General features: G+C 35.9%; 1 protein-coding gene across 4 annotated transcripts in view; it reads left to right on the forward strand.

The window, feature by feature from the left end:
* glra1 (glycine receptor, alpha 1) overlaps positions 1-16,898 on the forward strand; it is a 58,320-nt gene extending 41,422 nt beyond the window's left edge. For 2 of the 4 annotated variants that reach the window (XM_088604565.1, XM_088604568.1), the window contains 3 exons: positions 2,116-2,330; positions 3,858-4,004; positions 13,169-16,898. In XM_088604565.1, coding sequence (XP_088460691.1) covers positions 2,116-2,330; positions 3,858-4,004; positions 13,169-13,480 — 674 coding nt within the window. In that variant the 3' untranslated portion in view covers positions 13,481-16,898. The remainder of the gene's footprint in view (positions 1-2,115; positions 2,331-3,857; positions 4,005-13,168) is intronic. The other 2 variants (XM_088604566.1, XM_088604569.1) reach the window with 1 other exon arrangement.
* The last annotated feature ends 1,112 nt before the right edge of the window (positions 16,899-18,010 follow it).

Consider the following 18,010-nt stretch of genomic DNA (forward strand, 5'->3'; position numbering starts at 1 on the left):
TATTTCCAGCACATTGCATAAATAGCAAACATAAGAAATGACAGGAAGCATTGCAAATGCCTTCATATTCGTGTAATTCCAAAACTGTAAAAATGCAGGTAAATACCGCAAAGGAGCTATTACAAGCAATGACCTCGACACACAAAATACTTACTGTACTTTTACAGAAGTACGTTACCTGTAGTTGCAAATGACAGAACTTGTCATTGCTTGTCTTGAAGGGAAACATCTTGCTCAGGAACACAAAGGTGAACCCTGAAGAATGAGCTGTGAGCTGCACAATTGGCTGTCCCAGCTTGTTGACATGTTATTTGATTTTTTTCTAGCTGGTACTCAGCGGTAAGGAGCCCCATTTCATTGAATTGTGTTTTCCCTACACCTTGGTCTGAAGCAGCCGCCATTCCATTAGTTCCTTCTCTGTGTAACATGCTCTGCTGAATCTCTACTGTGCACCAGAAGAGCATTAAAATGTCATTGTTCGCAATTTTATTAAGTTTAATTATTTGCGGTATGAAGTGAAAATTCCTTGGGTATGTTTCCTACAGCTGTGTTGCCACAAAATGGAGTCACCATTCCCTCTTGTACAGGAAATTGCTTTGTGTTTTCCCCCCCTTGGAGTAATTATATGATGTTGGAATATTAATTACTATGCTGGTGTATTGTGGCTGTGCTGTAGATTAGCACAGTAATTTGTTTTCCAGAGACAAATCTGATTATCTGGAAAACTAGTTTCTCTCTGCCACCCTTTTTTGTTGATAGTGACTAGAATAAAGTAGTGACTTAAATGTGTCTTAAAAAAATAGAAGCTATATATATCAATACAGCATCAATTACAAAGTATGTTAAATTTATGAAGCAACAGATTTTTTTGTACCTTTATTTTACTTCACTGTGTATAAAATGTTGTTGACAAACATTTGGCATAAAACGGCAGGAAACGGAGACTAAGAAAAATAAGTGTAAACACATGCTGACGTCTTTCTCTCAATCGTGTCGCACAAAAATGTGTACTTTACATTATTCCTACACTGAGTATAATATACTCTTATTGATCTTGTAACTAAATCTGTGTTACAAAGATATTAAAACATAATGAAATAATTATTATAATTAAAATAATAATTCTGATGAAGGTATGGAAAATAATCCTAGCATTGGCTTATATCTGTATAGAAAATAGCTGAATGTATTTAACCTACTAATGCTTAAATTAACACGGGCTACACATTTATTAAACAAAATTAGATACATGTATAACATTATCCTAGCTTTATGCCAGACTATGTGTTTTCACGTGTATCCTACGGACAAAGGGAAAAGTGAATTATCTGACCTCATTACATATTTTGATGGAAACCATTGTTGAAAGCAAGTTTAAAAATGGGCTTTCAGTAAGACCTTTTTTAATCTCATTTCAGAAGGAGAATGGCTTGTTTAAAGATCTGTCTAGATGTGAGGATTGCTTCTCTTGCAAAAGGGTTAGACTTGGAAAAGGTTTATGTTTTGTTATTTCACTGCAAGTAGAAAATTCTGGGAAACTGCCCAGCACGAAGCTGCCAAATTGAAAATGAATTGGAATAGGAATAGGAATTTACCTTTGATTTAGGGTATGAGTGTTTATTGAGGAAACTACAGTAAAAGCTGAATTATAATAAAAAATATTTGGTTACAATACATCAGCAGGACTCACTATATTTTCCTTTTATTTTAATATGTTTTGAAACTGAATTTTTTACAAGAAGAGTACAACTAAAAAAAAAGTGTTACACTTTTGAGAAAAGTCCTCTCTTTTCACTTTTAAGTAAGAGGCCCTCAGTAGGTGACCAAGGATTTCCTTGGATAAGGTTCGTATTTAGATCTGGTTTCCATTCACAGTCCACAGACATGCTGGTAGGTTAATGAGCTTCCGTAAAATTGGGCATGGTAAAATTGGCGTGCATGTTTGTGTCTGTGTGTGCCCTCCAATGAACTGGCGTCCCATTCAATGTGTACGCTGCCTGGCGCCTGTTTGCCACAATAGGCTGGGACTCCACTTCAACCCGGTGTTAGGTGGATGGTAGAAAATGGGTGGATGGTGGTTCATGTTGCAATTACAGCATATCTTTGTTTTTACAGGGAAGTTCACTTGCATTGAGGCGCGTTTCCATCTAGAGAGGCAAATGGGCTACTACCTGATTCAGATGTACATCCCCAGTCTCCTGATTGTCATCCTGTCCTGGGTATCCTTCTGGATTAATATGGATGCTGCTCCAGCTCGCGTCGGCCTTGGTATCACCACTGTCCTCACTATGACCACTCAGAGCTCCGGCTCCAGGGCTTCTCTGCCTAAGGTGTGCCTACACTACTTGGCATAATATGTGTTACCATGTCAAAATGGAACCTGATTTGGTTTGATCAGAGTAGATAGGATGGGCTTGCCCAAATTAATACAAGAAGTGCAGGCTACCTCTAACAGAATATAACAGAAAAGTTGCAATGCGATAAACTTTGGTAGAAAATTCAGACACATGTCTCGGTAAGATGATTAGGAAATCCTCTAAGATAAGCCTTCTTTATTTCTTAATCATCAAAGCTCCAGTTCCAAGATTTTTAATGTAGATCTTAGTATCATTGCCAGTCTTCCTTTTGTGTGTTTTGCTGGTACAGCTTCTCTGTTATGCTGTACACCTTTATGGGAACAGCGTGGGAACAGAGTATTTGCACACCTCAGCTAATCCAAGGGGATGAGTTGTAAATAATATCTACAATACATTCTAAACAAATTTTCCCTATCTTAGAAAATATTTTTAGATTCCTTTAATGTTAGTGTTGTTTTTTATCATACACATAATAGTAAAAGGTATTCAAATACTGGTGAGCAACTTTTTGAATATTCTTTGAGTCTATCCACAACTGATGAGTGCATCATACCTGCATCAAACAGGATCTTTTCTTCCTTATTGTCAATATTGGTGATCAGACTAGATTTGAAGAGGAGTGACACTACCTATACTAGAGAGAGTGAATATAAGTATTGCGTTTCTGGGATTATGAGAGATCTGATGTTTCCCTCCATTTATTTCTGTCGGTGTTGAGTGATTCTTGTGCTCTGAAAATTGAGCAAGTGACCCATGGTACATCTGCAGTTGAGCTGTCACAATAATGATTATGCTCCACAGCTGAACTCGGATGCATGCACTGCTCTTTGTAGCAGAATGACTGTGCAGTGGGGTCTGAGAGAGAGCTAAACTCACATATGAAATATTTAGTGCTGCGACTTCAATGGACATATACCATTTTACAGATTACAATTCAAAAGCGGCCAGTCGTGCTTTAAAGATTTCAGCTGAAAGTTATTCGTGGGCTTACTTATCTGACGAACAAACGTGATATGCAAAATTTATTTTTGCAAAATTTACATACAGTACCACAGCTGCAGTTAATGTTGCACAATTTACTGGCTTCAATCAGCATGTATTCTGTTTCCAAAATCCCATTTTACATGCCATAGCAGCAGCTCAGATTTAGGGTTAGAATTAAAAGTTTGGAAATCATGAAAAGGCTATTCAGTCCAACCGTTCTTCTTGTAGGTTGAGCATTATTTTGAGAGTTGTACTTTGTGTGATTCCATTTAGTATTTAGTGAGGTCACTGACATAGACAAAAGCACACAAAAAGGCACAGCTGAATCGCACATTACGTGTAGATCATGAGAGGAATGAATGATGCTAACAAAGAAGATACCAGTTTGTCACATCCTGACTCCATCCCACTCCAGAGGTCTCCTGTGATGGTTAATGTCATTGAACCAGTGTAGCAGGAGGCCTACATTGGGCCAGTGTTGGTTGCTTTTCAATAATTTCTGTGTTTCTGGCCTAGGTGTCTTATGTGAAAGCCATCGACATCTGGATGGCAGTGTGCCTGCTTTTTGTGTTCTCTGCCCTGCTGGAATACGCTGCTGTGAATTTTATTGCACGGCAACACAAGGAGCTGCTGCGTTTCCGAAGGAGGAGAAGGCACCACAAGGTAACTCTGTCTTCACTCAGTCATCCTTCACACTCGGAGAGCTTAAACAGGCCTCCTATCCGTGACACTGTCTGCATCTGGTTTTCCGTCATTGTTGCTCTGATTGTTATTTGCCACAGATTAATGGGAAGTCTGAAGAAATGAGGAAGTACTGAGTGCCAATAGAGTGTCCTTGTAAGCCATATACTGTACATCTGTTTTTTTTTTCTGAGATGTCCTCTTTTTTGGGGCCTCCACGATCCGATTGGGCAGATCTTCAGAAAAAGAATGGCTGCTCTGGATTCCACCTGGTGCTTTTGACAGCCGCAGAAGCTGGCAGAACTGTGATTTCCAGCATGCAGTAATACTAGTCCTGCACCAGTGCAGACACTGTGCAGTTGTAATGCTCACTGGAGAGGAGAAACAGGCAGATTTACAGTATTTGAGATGCCTGAGTGAGTTCCGACTATAAAACGGCATATGTTTTACGCAGGCAGGTATGCATTTTATTTAGAATTCTTAGAGATTCAAAGTAGGCTTCGTCATTCATTTAAAATACTGGTTTTCTATGTATGGTTTTGTAAGACAAAAGAAAATCATTTTTCACACTAAAGAAGTGTGACCAGACACATATCCAGTCTTAAAGGGATGTCCTGCTCAGACAGCCGATTAGAACTGAAAGTCCTGAACAGTGAAGACTATGAAGGTTCCTGATTAAGGCATTCAGAATCTTCAAAGGCATTAATAAAGGCCTCAACAGCAAAACATGAACAAGAGCACAGAACTGTGCATTTAAAATTGAAAACAGGAGGCGCTTTTTATACAAAGGGTTGTGTGGGAGTTCTTGGAGCTGATACCCTGATTTCTTTCAAGATAGGGCTGGATGAGATCCTAAGATCAATTAGCTTCTAAGCACCCAAAAAAAGTGCTTTTCAGTGTTTTTAATTCCTTATCATTACATGAAAACTTGCCTTGTATAAATAAACAAAAACAACATTTTATAAAAAGGCATCAGACACAATTAGTTTAAGATTTTGTCATTTAGAGAAACACCCTCACTAACAAAAAAATGCAATGCAATCACCTACAGCTTATTTGAAGGAAAAAAATAATATTTTCGTGGTTTTCTTACTGCAGTACAAAGGAGGAACCAATCAAGTCAAAAAAGACATGTCAGACTTATTTACTTTGAAATATTAATACCTAAAGTGTTTTCTCTTCAGGGTGAAAAAATGTTGAAAGTTAAAAAACAGAAATTAAACTACTGTTGAGTGTTTTTAAAACTGCTGAATTAATTCAAGGGCTAATCATTTCTGTGTCTTCTGCACTGCAATTACCAGAAGCAGCGGGGTAATAAATCAATGCATCCAGCAACCCTCACGCACAATGAACCTGCATCTATTTCAGTGTCAATACTTTTTAAACAGTACAGCAAATAACATTTTAGAACAGAGGTACAAATCTGTCACAGCTCAGACAACACCCACTCGAAAGACAAACGTGTCCTGAATGATTTTTACACTTGAATTTTTTCAGCAACCCATCTCCTCTAACATTGTCAAAGTCAGCTCTGCTAATGGCTTTGATTTCAACAAGCAAAAAGAATCAAGCTCAATCTTGTGTGAGTTCAATGAGGAGAAATAAACATAAAGAAACACTGGGACTTTGTAAGTTGAAAGAGGTTATAGATCACTGAAATAAAGACCCATAGTCGATGTTTGTTAATGCATGAACTGCTAAATTCCTCTCACATACTTGATTTATAACCTTAATCAGTTTGCTGCACTCACAGCACACACAACTCATTCTTTATTAATAATTTAAGTTTGTGTTAAATCACATTTACAGTCCTTTTTAATTTAATGGGGGACCATTTCTACATCATCATATTGTGTTTTTTTTAAAAAACATAATATAACTAAATATTAAATGCTGAGGATCATTATCTTTCTTGCACAAGCTTTTTTTCCTCCCTTAAATCCTTTGACAGGAACTGAACATGTTTAATATCAGTGCACTTTTAAAAATGGACTTAGGCAAAATGAACATATTTTTCTATTATAATAGGACTGTGCAATGCTCCACATGAGGTACATAAAAGCAGAGATCATAGAATTGTTCTTGATAAAAATTTCGGTGCTCATTTCTGTTGTTTCCCAATTTAATTAAATGAATAAATGAGCCTGCAAGGTATGCAATTAAATATTTCACTTGCATACAACTAAACAGTTTATTAATTTGCGCTGGGAGAATGCACATTTATGATTTTACTTTGTGACTTGAGAAATGAGAATCCATATTTCAAAATTAATCTACTATTCTTCCCATCCAACAATTGTAATATTATTATGTTAATTTTTTTGCAGATGTATTTAATTCCTTATCATTACATACTTTTAGAAAACAGATTTTATCTCAGGACAGTTTTCTTAGCATTTATGTATTATGGATTACTGTCAGTCCCTGTTTAGTATAATCAATATGAAATTATGATCCACGATTATGTATAATATTGAAGGTATACATTTTTTCTTGAGATTGAGCAAAATGTCGAGATTTTCTCCCATCATGCAGATCAACATAGGAGCATGGAAAAGCATAATTGATTCTTGGTGCTGCATTTTAACATATTGTCAGCACAAAAAGTCTTGCATTGCATTTCCTTTATCAGTTTATTTGAACTCCACATTAAAACAGGAATCAAGCTCAACTTCAACACTGAACACATACAGGGATTGTTGCAAATTTTAACCAGGGCAGACTCTGTTTCCAGTTTTCAGAAATATGATGACAATAAAGGGATTGAAAATATAGGTGCTCAAAAAATAAAATAATTGTTCTTCACCTACACAAACGTTTGGTTTCTTAAATAACTATATTCCTGGAGATCAAAAATAGAATGGAGCTGCAAAATGCCTTCAAAGTGTTCCCTGACAGTGTGCCATTTTGGAGCAAAATAAGCAATCAGCATTATACAAAACTAATCAACATTAAAGCAGGGCCCCATAAAGCATTATTATAGTGTTGAGTCAGCTGACTGAAAATAAACGTCCTGAACTGTGTATCTTAACAAACTAGTATCCATTATCCAGCCAATGACTAATTTTCCTTAACACTGTTTTCAAAATGTTTGTTAATTCCCCAAATATGGCTAAACATGTGGATATCAGATGTTTTATTAATTTTATTTTATTACAAAGTTCAATTTAACGTTTGTGTCTTCTTTAAAAATGGTTTAGCCTAAATTGCAATATATTGCTTTATAAAGAAATCTGGCATTGCATACAGTAGCTCCCAGGTTTGTGTATACAGAAAAATCATACAAATAACTGTTATGACATATTATTATGGTATTGAATGGCCCTAATGTTCTTTTTCTCAGAGAGGCTGTCACAGTGGTTTAGGACTCTTAAACACTGATACACATCAAAATCAAAGTCCACACCATTATTTGCAGGTCAGTTTCTTGACTTTGTTGACCCAGAATATGAATTTAAATGTAGACATTGCTTACTTCAAATGGCTTCTATTCAGTTGTCCAAATTTGCCTTCATTTCAAAAGATTGGTAGTACTGACAACAAAAGGGCTGGCATTTTCTGAGCTCTGTATCCCTATTTTGTGAGCATTCGAAAGTCACACGTTCCTTTTTTATGGTGATTAAAATAGTAAAAAGCTTGGAATGAATCCTCAATCCAATTTTAGAGATCCCAAATCCTCCAGTGTTGCTTGTTACAGGTGAAGGCAGATTAGTCTTCTGTTCCTGGGGGACTCCAGGACAATCCATGAACACTGACATTTGTTCAAACAAATGGAATCTTTGAAACACAAGCTTAGTTATTGCTGTTAATACAGACTCCTGATCCCTTTTGATTTTAATTAGACTTTTACAAGGTATTGTTTCATATGTTTTAACAATAATTGATGCATCTTTCTTATTGAGCAGTGATACTTTGTGTTTCTTTATGCAATAGTAATTAAGGAAAATAAAATATACTGTATTACCAGAAAATATTTAAATAGACATTAGAATTGAGCAGTCTACGTTTTTTGGTCTTATTTGCTTAGGGCCTTGTACCAAAATATGAATGTGTTCATAAGAAAAATGGTTTCAATTTGGACTGCCAAATAGGGGTATTACCCAGATCCACAGCAAATATTGGCTATTCATGTCTTCTTGAGGAATCCATTTAACTGTTTGAACAAATCTAATCAAGCGTCTCTAAGGCGTGGTATTGCATTACACATACATCCGCTATTGGATTCTTCACCAATTCCCATGGATTCTTAATCCTGGAATACAAAAAAAGTCTTTAGCCACAGCTGATATTGAATGTATGGAACAGAGAGAAAACGCCTCCCACAGCCAACTTTGTAGAAGCAGCACAATCCATCTTTAAATTAACCTCTTTGGTCTTTATTGATAGCCTTGGCTTCACTAGGGAGCAACTCTTGATAAGAGGTTTTGTAAGATATCAGTCAATCAACAATCCCAGCTCCTGTCCGATCTTTGCCTTAATAATAAAACTATAATTCTGTTATTTCTTAAACAGATCATGTGGATTTTACTGGCTGGGTTTGTTTGGAGGGGAAAAGATTTTAGCTGCAAAGTAGTGAATATATCCCCCCCAGCTGGAGTGCAGTGCACATTGCACCCTAACAACAATAGGCAAAAATCCTCTTTTCGTTGATGGAATCTCAACCACTAGTTTAAATGGAAATAAAAATACCAAATGTTAGTTCATTACTCTAGATAATCAAGGATTGCAGAGCAGCAGAATGACACACTCAGGTGGAAATTCTGTGTAGTACTCTCCATTGAAGAAGACAATTTAGCACAATAAATCTATTCATTAAAAAGCACTAAACTATAAGGTTTTACCCTACTCCTTTGGAACTTCAATACCATTACAAATGCATCAATATGTGAATTATTACTCACTCATTTAGAAAAGTGCCTGTCAAAATTTCTCCTAAGGAGACGAATCATCCTCTGAGTACTAAGACAAATGTCTATTAATGCAAAGAAGAGTGATCATTCTTTTACTATTAAGACAAATTTCTATAATTGGAAATGCATATTGATTTTATATACCATTTGAAGTTCAACTCAGCAATTAAGTCTACTTAATGATAGAAGAAGCTGGCTGAATTTGAAACAGATTTTATCGTAAAAGTGAGGAGCTGCGTGGTGTGGGCTGCAATGAATCAAAAAAGGGAAATCCATGATTTAGAGACTTTCTTGTTTAAATATAATGTATAAATGTATTTATGTATGCATATATTATCCTGCTTTCTAATCAGTTATTGTTTTCAAAAACTAATTTTAGTTGGGTATTTTCCTTAACCTTTTATCACCAAAAATAAAAATAAATCAGTTTCTTAAAAAGAAAGCATTGCATTAAATGCAGTATACAGTCTATCACACAGACAGACATTTTGCATTCAAATTAATTAGAGAGAGAGGACAGTGCTATGCAAAGGAAGGATGAGCACAACAGTCTTATATGTTGAAAAGACTTTGGAGATCAGATGTTACTTTTTCTTCAAAACAAACCAGGCATTTTAGTGTGACAGCACAGAGGTATTTTAATACTAAAACCTTTTGACTTCATTGTCCGTTACCCTGCTACGCAATGACAAGAGCTCATTAGGGAAAAGCCCTTGATTGATATAGGATAATAAGCTCATTAGAGATGAATGTTACTTCAGGGGCAAATAGAACCTTGCAAAATATTTTTTTTTTGATACGGTCTTCCAATGTGTCTCTCCTTGGATGCTGACGAGACGAGGAAAAAGAATACAGATTTAAATAGGAGTAAATGAAAACTAAAATGGTCATCTTTAATATTTAGCTCATATCGCTGTAGCGCAGACACTTAAAAAAGTGTGGAAGGTAAGAAAGTATTATATCTTTGGTCAACAGTGCTGAGAAAGCAAAGATTTCTAGTGTTGTAAAAAAAACATTATGCCTAATTAAAAAAAATAAAATTAACCTACATGTATCGTGCACAAAAGAAGACCACTCCTCCCTACACCAGAAGTCTATTAAGAATTCTTGTGGTGTTGAGTCTCCTTCACATTTCAGTTGTGGGCTCTGGGATTCTCTCCATGACACAACCCTCCCAGGGATATTCCCACATGTTTACCATAGTCTGAATCCCATTCTCTGAGTAAGAACATGGGTGCACACCCTGGTGCCCTGGCTTAATTGTACTTTGGGTTTGCCTAATTTGGCTTACCTTCATTTCCCTGTTAACTCAATTGGTGAAGCAATTACTTTTTTAATGTTATTATCATTTCAGTTTTACTTTTGATTATTATTTTGTTTGAGTTTCGTTTTTTAGCTTTCCATTTTCATTACCGGCCTCTTTGTTTTGGTTTTCATTAGCTACAAACACCCCGATTAAGACTGAAAATGCTTCAGTTTCATCATATCGTGCTGTATCCTGTGATGAGTATCACTAATGATTTTGGTTTCATATTGACACATTTCTTTAAATGTATATAATAAATTCGGTTTGAAATATTTTACCACTGAACTGAAGACAAATGAATTAAGTTCATAATTATGATCTTTGGAGACATTTTATGAAATACCATCAAAAAGGACCCAAAAAGATTAACTGAGCAGGTTTTGTAACACCCTGCAAAACAGAGGATATAGAACCAAATATAGAAACAAACGGAATTGTAATGACTACTTAAGATCAGTTTAAATCAGATACCTGAAACAATCAGAAGCACAAGCCAAATTCCTTCATCGGTTTATATCCAAGATCAGCCGTTGTTTTAGCTCACATAAATCCTCAATATCTATGCCTTCTATCGCTTGTATTCAATGTTTCATATTTGACGGCCTTCAGTTTCTAACGTACATAGGGTTACCTTACTTTGTCAAAAAGAAATACACACTAAGTTCAATAACTTAAATGCTAAGAAAAAAACACACATCTGTTGCTCCATGATGTAGACATTCTGACAAAATCGTTGACAGGATTTTACAACTTTTTGCAACAACTTACAGTGATTATCCAAAGAGACCAAAAGGAGACACACCAATATTCACATGCAGCAACACCCATGTTTTATTGCCAGTAACTGATGATGCCAATTACTACTTAACCCTCCATTTATTAAAACATGAATACAGAGAAGATGCAAGAGAATGTATGTAGGGAAATTATTACGTTATTACAATAACTATGTATATGAATACATTCGAGCAGTGCTTTGACAGGAATAAAAAATGTACTTCTTTTGTACCGTGTTTCGTACAAACTTTTGCAGAAAATCAGACTCTGACATTATTTTTTATAGTAAAAGTATTGCACACCAGAAGGAGAATCAAAAAGAACAAGGCGTGAACCAGGAAATAAGTTCAGTTCCCTCTGTCGTGTGCATTTAACTGCTTAAATGATAACATGCTTCAATAGCTTCCAAGCAAAAATAAAATAATTCTCATTAAAACTCCTTCTAACCTTTGCCATTAATCAACTCGCACAGTCAGAGATACCAGCACATTAGTCGTGACTTAAAACCCTGATGGATGAAGCAGCAGAGAGAGAGAGTGTTTCACAAGCTGCTCCCTCACTCTGTCTCTCTTCCTTGCAAAGGGGAAAGGGAGCCATACTGCAATGCCGAAATGTGAATTACTTTCCACTGCAATGTGAAAGGCGGTGTTTTGTTTCTGCACCTTTGAAAGGCTGGGATCTGAAACTGACAGAGCATTAATTCTGGTTTTTAATTAGTGGAGGGGGGAGCAAAGTATCAAGTTTAGATGATGAAAGCAAGAACATAAAGCTGGAGGTTTTACTCCTCTTTATGACTTCCCATCACGGTGTGCGCGCAGAAAGTAGAGCATCCTTAATAGTTATAAATGGAGAGCTTGTGTGAATAAAGGACAGAAAAGGGACAAAACTCCCAACTTTCCATTTCCTCACACAAACACTAGCAGCACACAAGTAAAGCCCTCTCTGTTTGTATGTGTGCAGGCATCGTCGCTGGTACTTTAACAGTTATAAATGGGAAGGCATAAAGACAAGGACAGAGAGGACAATGTATCTAAAAATGGATCTGACTTGCAGAAAGAGAAGATCCTTAATTTAGTAAAAAAGATAGTGTTGGGTTTTTTTTGCATACCTATTACCACATGTGTGATCTGAATTTTAAACACATAAAATGGCATTTAGGAATGCCATTCACATCCTTAGCTTTGGATTGAGCAAACATTCAAGTTTTTTAATCTAAAATTTAAATTAAAAGCAAAAAAGAATAGGAATTTAATACCAAAATATGTCACTACAGAGGGAAACACTTTAGTATTATACCTTTCATTTAAATATGAATTATGAAATGCTACAAATAAGGCATTTTATGAGTGTTGTAGGTTTTATGCATTTTCCAATTACGACTAGAACCGTAATTCAGTTGAGACCAATAAGAAAAACCAATCTTTTCTTTTGCCTTTTTTAAAGCATCAAAGGCCCAGCTTGACTAATAAGCATCCATTGATGAAATCAAACTATTTCACCCTTCTTAAACTAGGTACAAGTTAAAACAAAACTGATATCCACCTGCCAATTAAACATTCCTAACATGTCAGTTCACGAAGCCTTTTTCATTTGCCTCAGGATTCCGACATCTTCTCAAAGGATAGCTGACATCAGATTTTGGCTTTGGAGTTTGCAGTTGGCACATAGGTTGAATATGTTAATTTACCCCAAGCCCTTATGAGCAGCTGTGCGTAGTCCTGGTGATCTAAGGTTGGCCAAGCTTCCATATTGCGATGTCTCAATGGGACCATTTTTCTTTGGCACAATTGAGTACCTTCTGATCATTATCTCACATTAAATGCAAAAGTGGACACTGGAATCTTGGCACAATAAGTACCTGATTAAGTGCATGTCCAAAAACATCTATCTGTAGAAATAAGCATTTTGTTTTCAGCATTCCACAATGCGTATCATTTTTTTTTTTTCGGTGACGCCCACGTCCGTTTCAATCAGGTTATACTGAAATTTCCCAAATGTGTCATACGTGCTCAGTAGAAAAGAATCAGGTATATTTTTTACAAAATCTTTTTTTAAATGCTTTGGGGCGCCGTCGTTTAGGAAAATGTGTGCTGTGTGAATTTCCGATGTGCGCAGAGGTTAAAAACGGATAATGAATTTTTGATCCCTAACAGATTGAATATTCGGCTGTGTTGCAGGAGGATGAAGCTGGGGAAGGCCGCTTCAGTTTCGCTGCCTATGGTATGGGCCCAGCGTGCCTGCAAGCGAAGGACGGCATCTCCATCAAAGGCAACAACAACAACGCCCCTGCTTCGGCCAACCCCCCCGAGAAGACGATCGAGGAAATGCGCAAGCTTTTCATCAGTCGCGCCAAGCGAATTGACACGGTTTCCCGCGTAGCCTTCCCCCTGGTATTCCTCATTTTTAACATTTTCTACTGGATCATCTACAAGATCATTCGCAGCGAGGACGTCCACAAGCAGTAGAAACCTCTTCCCGCGGTCAACGGAGAGAATGCTTTTGGCGGCGGCGGCGCTGGCGAGGAAGTTCAAAATATTTATCAATTTAACTTTTTTTTTTGTTTGTTTGTTTCTCCTGGATACATCCGGACCTGTGCAATAGCAATGCAGTAAAATGCATGAAATATGAATGTGGCAATATATTTACAGAAAAAAAAGAAAAAATGAAAAAAAGACCTTGCAAATATAAGACTTCTAACTGACAAATCAGAGGACTTCAATATGGAGGAAGCAAAATGTTGCAAAGGGAAGGCTCTTCCAAGACACTTGCGACCGCAAGGAAAAAAAACCTGCAAACCCAGAATTAAAGGGCAAAAACTACAGCTCTGTAATATATTATATATCTATTCAGAAAAATCCAAACTATTATTTCTTCGACGCTAGGCTACTGGATTTAGGCATTTTAAAGAGCGGTTTGGTGCTTCCAGCAATGAAAAGATACAAAGTATGAAAGACTGGTTACCCCATACAGTATATGGAAATTTGCTTTGTTGTTTCAAATTATTGGTACTTATAAATGCGTCCCTCAATTGCTGGGTAGGAGCCAGGAAGAATGCCTGAGGCTTCTAATGAACACCAAGGAGAGTAATGGAGGCTTGACAAAGGTGGATCAAAGATATGGCATATTTGTGAGATACTGGCTGCTTCTTTTTCCATTCTCACTGTTGTTTCATTTTCTTTTTACATTAAATCCTATGCCAGTTCTTTGCCATGATGAAATATGCCAGGACGAAACCAAATTTAGAGTAAAGGATGTATAAACATCCCGGATCGGATAAATTGTATACAGGACAAACCAATTTACTTGTAGTTAATACTTATTTCATAAGCATTACGCTGTACAGATCTAAGTTCACATAATACAGAAATTATATTTGTATAGTTTTCTTAACAAAATAAACCCAGCTAACACATCTGCAGCAATGATTTCAAATTAGAGGTATTCACATATTTGTGTTTGTACATGATTGACACAACACATATGTCTCATGTATACATCTGCTATATATTTTATCCCTTGAAAGATTCTGAATCACAACTGTAAAGTGATATCTCTCTATTGTATCAGACATATCTTTTCAAAGGTTAGAAGTTAAGATTCTGATTAATGGACTGAAAAAAAAGTGAATAATTGAAATTTGCATCTTTTTAATGTGTTCCTTTTCTAACATTGTCACTTTAAAAAAAGCACTAATGTTTTAGCTATGCATGGGATCATATGCAATATGTTGTTGAAATGTTATGTATATATTTCATTTTCATCAAAAGCCAGGTATTAAGCTGAAATCCTGGCTCAAACAAAACTTTTCTGAATGCCTCATTCATACTCTTAGTGTCCTTAAGTGATTTAAGATTTACTTAAACCTGTCACTCACATAGGAGGCATTATCACATCTTACTCATCTCTTTTTATAGATAGATGTCTAATTTAGGACAATAAAACTGAGCAATGCCTAAGTTTATAGCACTTAAATATTAGCTTAGACTGTAAAGCAATTTCTATTGCCAAATTATTAATTTTCTTTGTTTTTTTTCAAACCAAAGATCTTGTTTAGCTACCCTCATTGTCTTCCTCTGGTGGGAAAATGTACTGTAGGTGAAAAATGGCAAAAAGATGAAAAGAGAATCTATACCTTTTTGTTTTAAAAGATCATGTTTAGAATTTTGTTGTTTTTCTACTTTGGAAGAAAGTACAGAATTGTCCTCCCTTATAAAAAGTAAACATGCATTATCCTAGTATATGTTAATCTTTTTAGCTTATAAAATGAATAATCATGATCATAGCCTGTTCTGATAAATTAAATTAACCGAGTATTAATTTCATACATTTGACAATTAACTTTACCTGAGTATGTACTGGTTTTGTACTAATTGAGAGACGTCTCTATGTGTATTGAATTCCTGCATAGCATGGTATTTTTAAATTAAAGACGGAAAAAAATTAAAGTCTAATTATTGGTAATGCTGTCATAAAAGTTTGTAAGGTTGCACAATCAAAACATTTCTTAAATGTTTTTTTGCCACATTGGAAAGTAACCCTGTCATAAAAGAAGAAGGCTGGGTAGTTCTCGCATTACCCAAACCAAAATGCACCCAAAAATTAAAGATATGCAATGTCATGGAATACTCCATTACACTTTTAACAAAAGCATGCATTATTCATCTCCCTCATTTTCAGAGAAAAATTCATGATGTGCCTCAATTTTTGTTAAATATTCACTGAGTCGGAAATGCCATAATACACCTCATACGTAGCAAATTGAAAGTTTGTTTTCCGTGTACCAAGTATGCTTGAAAATTAATTTTCTAAAAGGCTTTGGTTGCAATTTTTATCATAGTTCTATGAACATCTAGGTAGAGAGTCACTAAACTGCAGTTTCTCACTGCAGGAAAAAGGATTCTTCCAAATGCTATGCAGTGTTACCGGAAGTATTACAAATCTAATAATAAAGCTGTTTTTCAAAAAGTAAATATACAGAAAGGACCTTATATTTAGATAAATTGTATATGTGTTGAGGACATATAAACAGTTAAAATGAACCTGTTGGCAATAAATTGGAACCCATCTTAAGGGAAGGGCTGAAATTGAAATGCGTTTTTTGTAGAACAGGAAGTCTTGTGTTGCTATCAGCGAACTGCGATTCATAAAGGCTTTGGACAAGAATGTGTGCAATAAATGAGATTTAGAATTTCATTTAAAATCAGAAGGAAATTCATGTTACAAAAATTCGATAACAGTTCTTCAGGCACAATAGTTAAAATAAGCATGCATTACTGTTCGGTTTAATGTGTGTTTTCCCTGCTTTTCATTTCTTTTCCTGGTTCACAAACTCAGTTTGACGGCACACTTTAATTGGAACATCCAGGAAATGGTAAACATTTGAATTTATAATCATTTCCCAGTTCCAGTTATAATAATAGAAATAAAGCATTGATAAAAACACATGAAAACCGTAAAATAAAATAAGCCTGAAGGACAAAAAAATATCATTTTGAATTTAATTCAATGTTATTTTTGCACAGATTGGTATGGCCTTAAATCTTTTTTTGTTTTGTTTTGTTTGTTTTTCTTTGCTTATATAGTGTGTTGGCACAAAGTGCAGAATTTGCTAATTGCCATAATCCAAGCAAGTAAATTACCTTGGGTGCTGGCAAAGTTAAGCCAATTTTTTTTTATTTTTTAATTATAAACCTGGAAAACATTGAGTATTTTGCATGGATGTAATATTTAAAACAATGGCAGATATTTTTGGCTTGTACAATATGTGAGCAAACTGAAGAAAAAAAGGAATGTAAAATTTCTGCTGTAACTGTATATAACTGAATATTTATTGAAATATGTCATAATGCCAATTCTAATTAAAATTAAATGTTTTCTGAAAAATTCTTTTACCCGTTTTTGAGTATCTGCAAGATTTTGGTTTTTGGTATGCATTTTATCAAAACATTGACAAAATGTCTGGATTTCCATGCTGAATCTATCTCTGGCTATAGTTCATTAACTGTATTGATAGTTGGATTTGGTGGCTACTGTATCTGTGTAATATACACATGCATATCCATAATTTTGCTGAAACAATTTTAAGAAAATACTGCTGGCTTAAACTAATTTTATGGTTCTTATGACATTTGTATGAACTTGTATTTTGTTTGTATTTCTGTGGACCAAAACAACACAGAATGAATTAATGTCACAGCCATGAGACAATTTTATCCTGTCTTTTACACACATACAGAAATATGGCAATTTAAAAGAAAGAATATGTTGTGAATTACACTTAAATTACCGGTTCCTCACCCATATCCACAGTGACAATTGGAGTGAATGGGATCTGGCACTTATCATCCTTAGTGTTTAAATTTAAGTTCCCGTTTTAATAGTTTAAGAGGATCACAGTGGTGACGCTCACACCAATTGAATTAGGCGCAGTGAGCGAGAAAACTCTTCCCTTGTTAAAATAATTCCCGTTTCTTAGCCAGAAAGCAGCAGGCCCTTTTCTGTCTGCAAAGCGGAGTCTCATTTGCCAGTCAGCACGCTCTCAGAAGTGTAGTCTGCCAGTTATGTTTGTGGATTATGAACCACAAAGGGCTGTATCAGGTTCGTTTTTCCATGACCCAACCAAGTCAGTAACATACTGTACAAGGCTCTTCAGCTGTGGAGGTGGTATCTTCCACCCATTCCCTCTCAGTCACGTCACTGGGAGGGGAATTGCTTTATAGCTGACATCTGAAGCCAGTGGAACATGAATGCTTTGACAGAAACCCATTCCTCAGTGTAGGAAAATCTGATTTTTTCTTTAACCTCCGCTAGCGACGCACCTGTCCGACGTGAACATAAAAGGTCGGGTTGGGGGGGGGGGTAAAACCACTGAGAATTCTCAATCACCAGCCAAAAAGAAGCAGGTGGACGGAAATAAATCAAAATGATGAGCCTGGCTAACAAGGTCCTGGTCGCACCTGTGTGATGTCCTGCGTGACAAATGGCCTAGATTGTGC

Source organism: Lepisosteus platostomus, chromosome 13 (assembly GCF_059453375.1).
Source record: "Lepisosteus platostomus isolate fLepPlt1 chromosome 13, fLepPlt1.hap1, whole genome shotgun sequence".
Taxonomy (NCBI): Eukaryota; Metazoa; Chordata; class Actinopteri; order Semionotiformes; family Lepisosteidae; genus Lepisosteus; species Lepisosteus platostomus.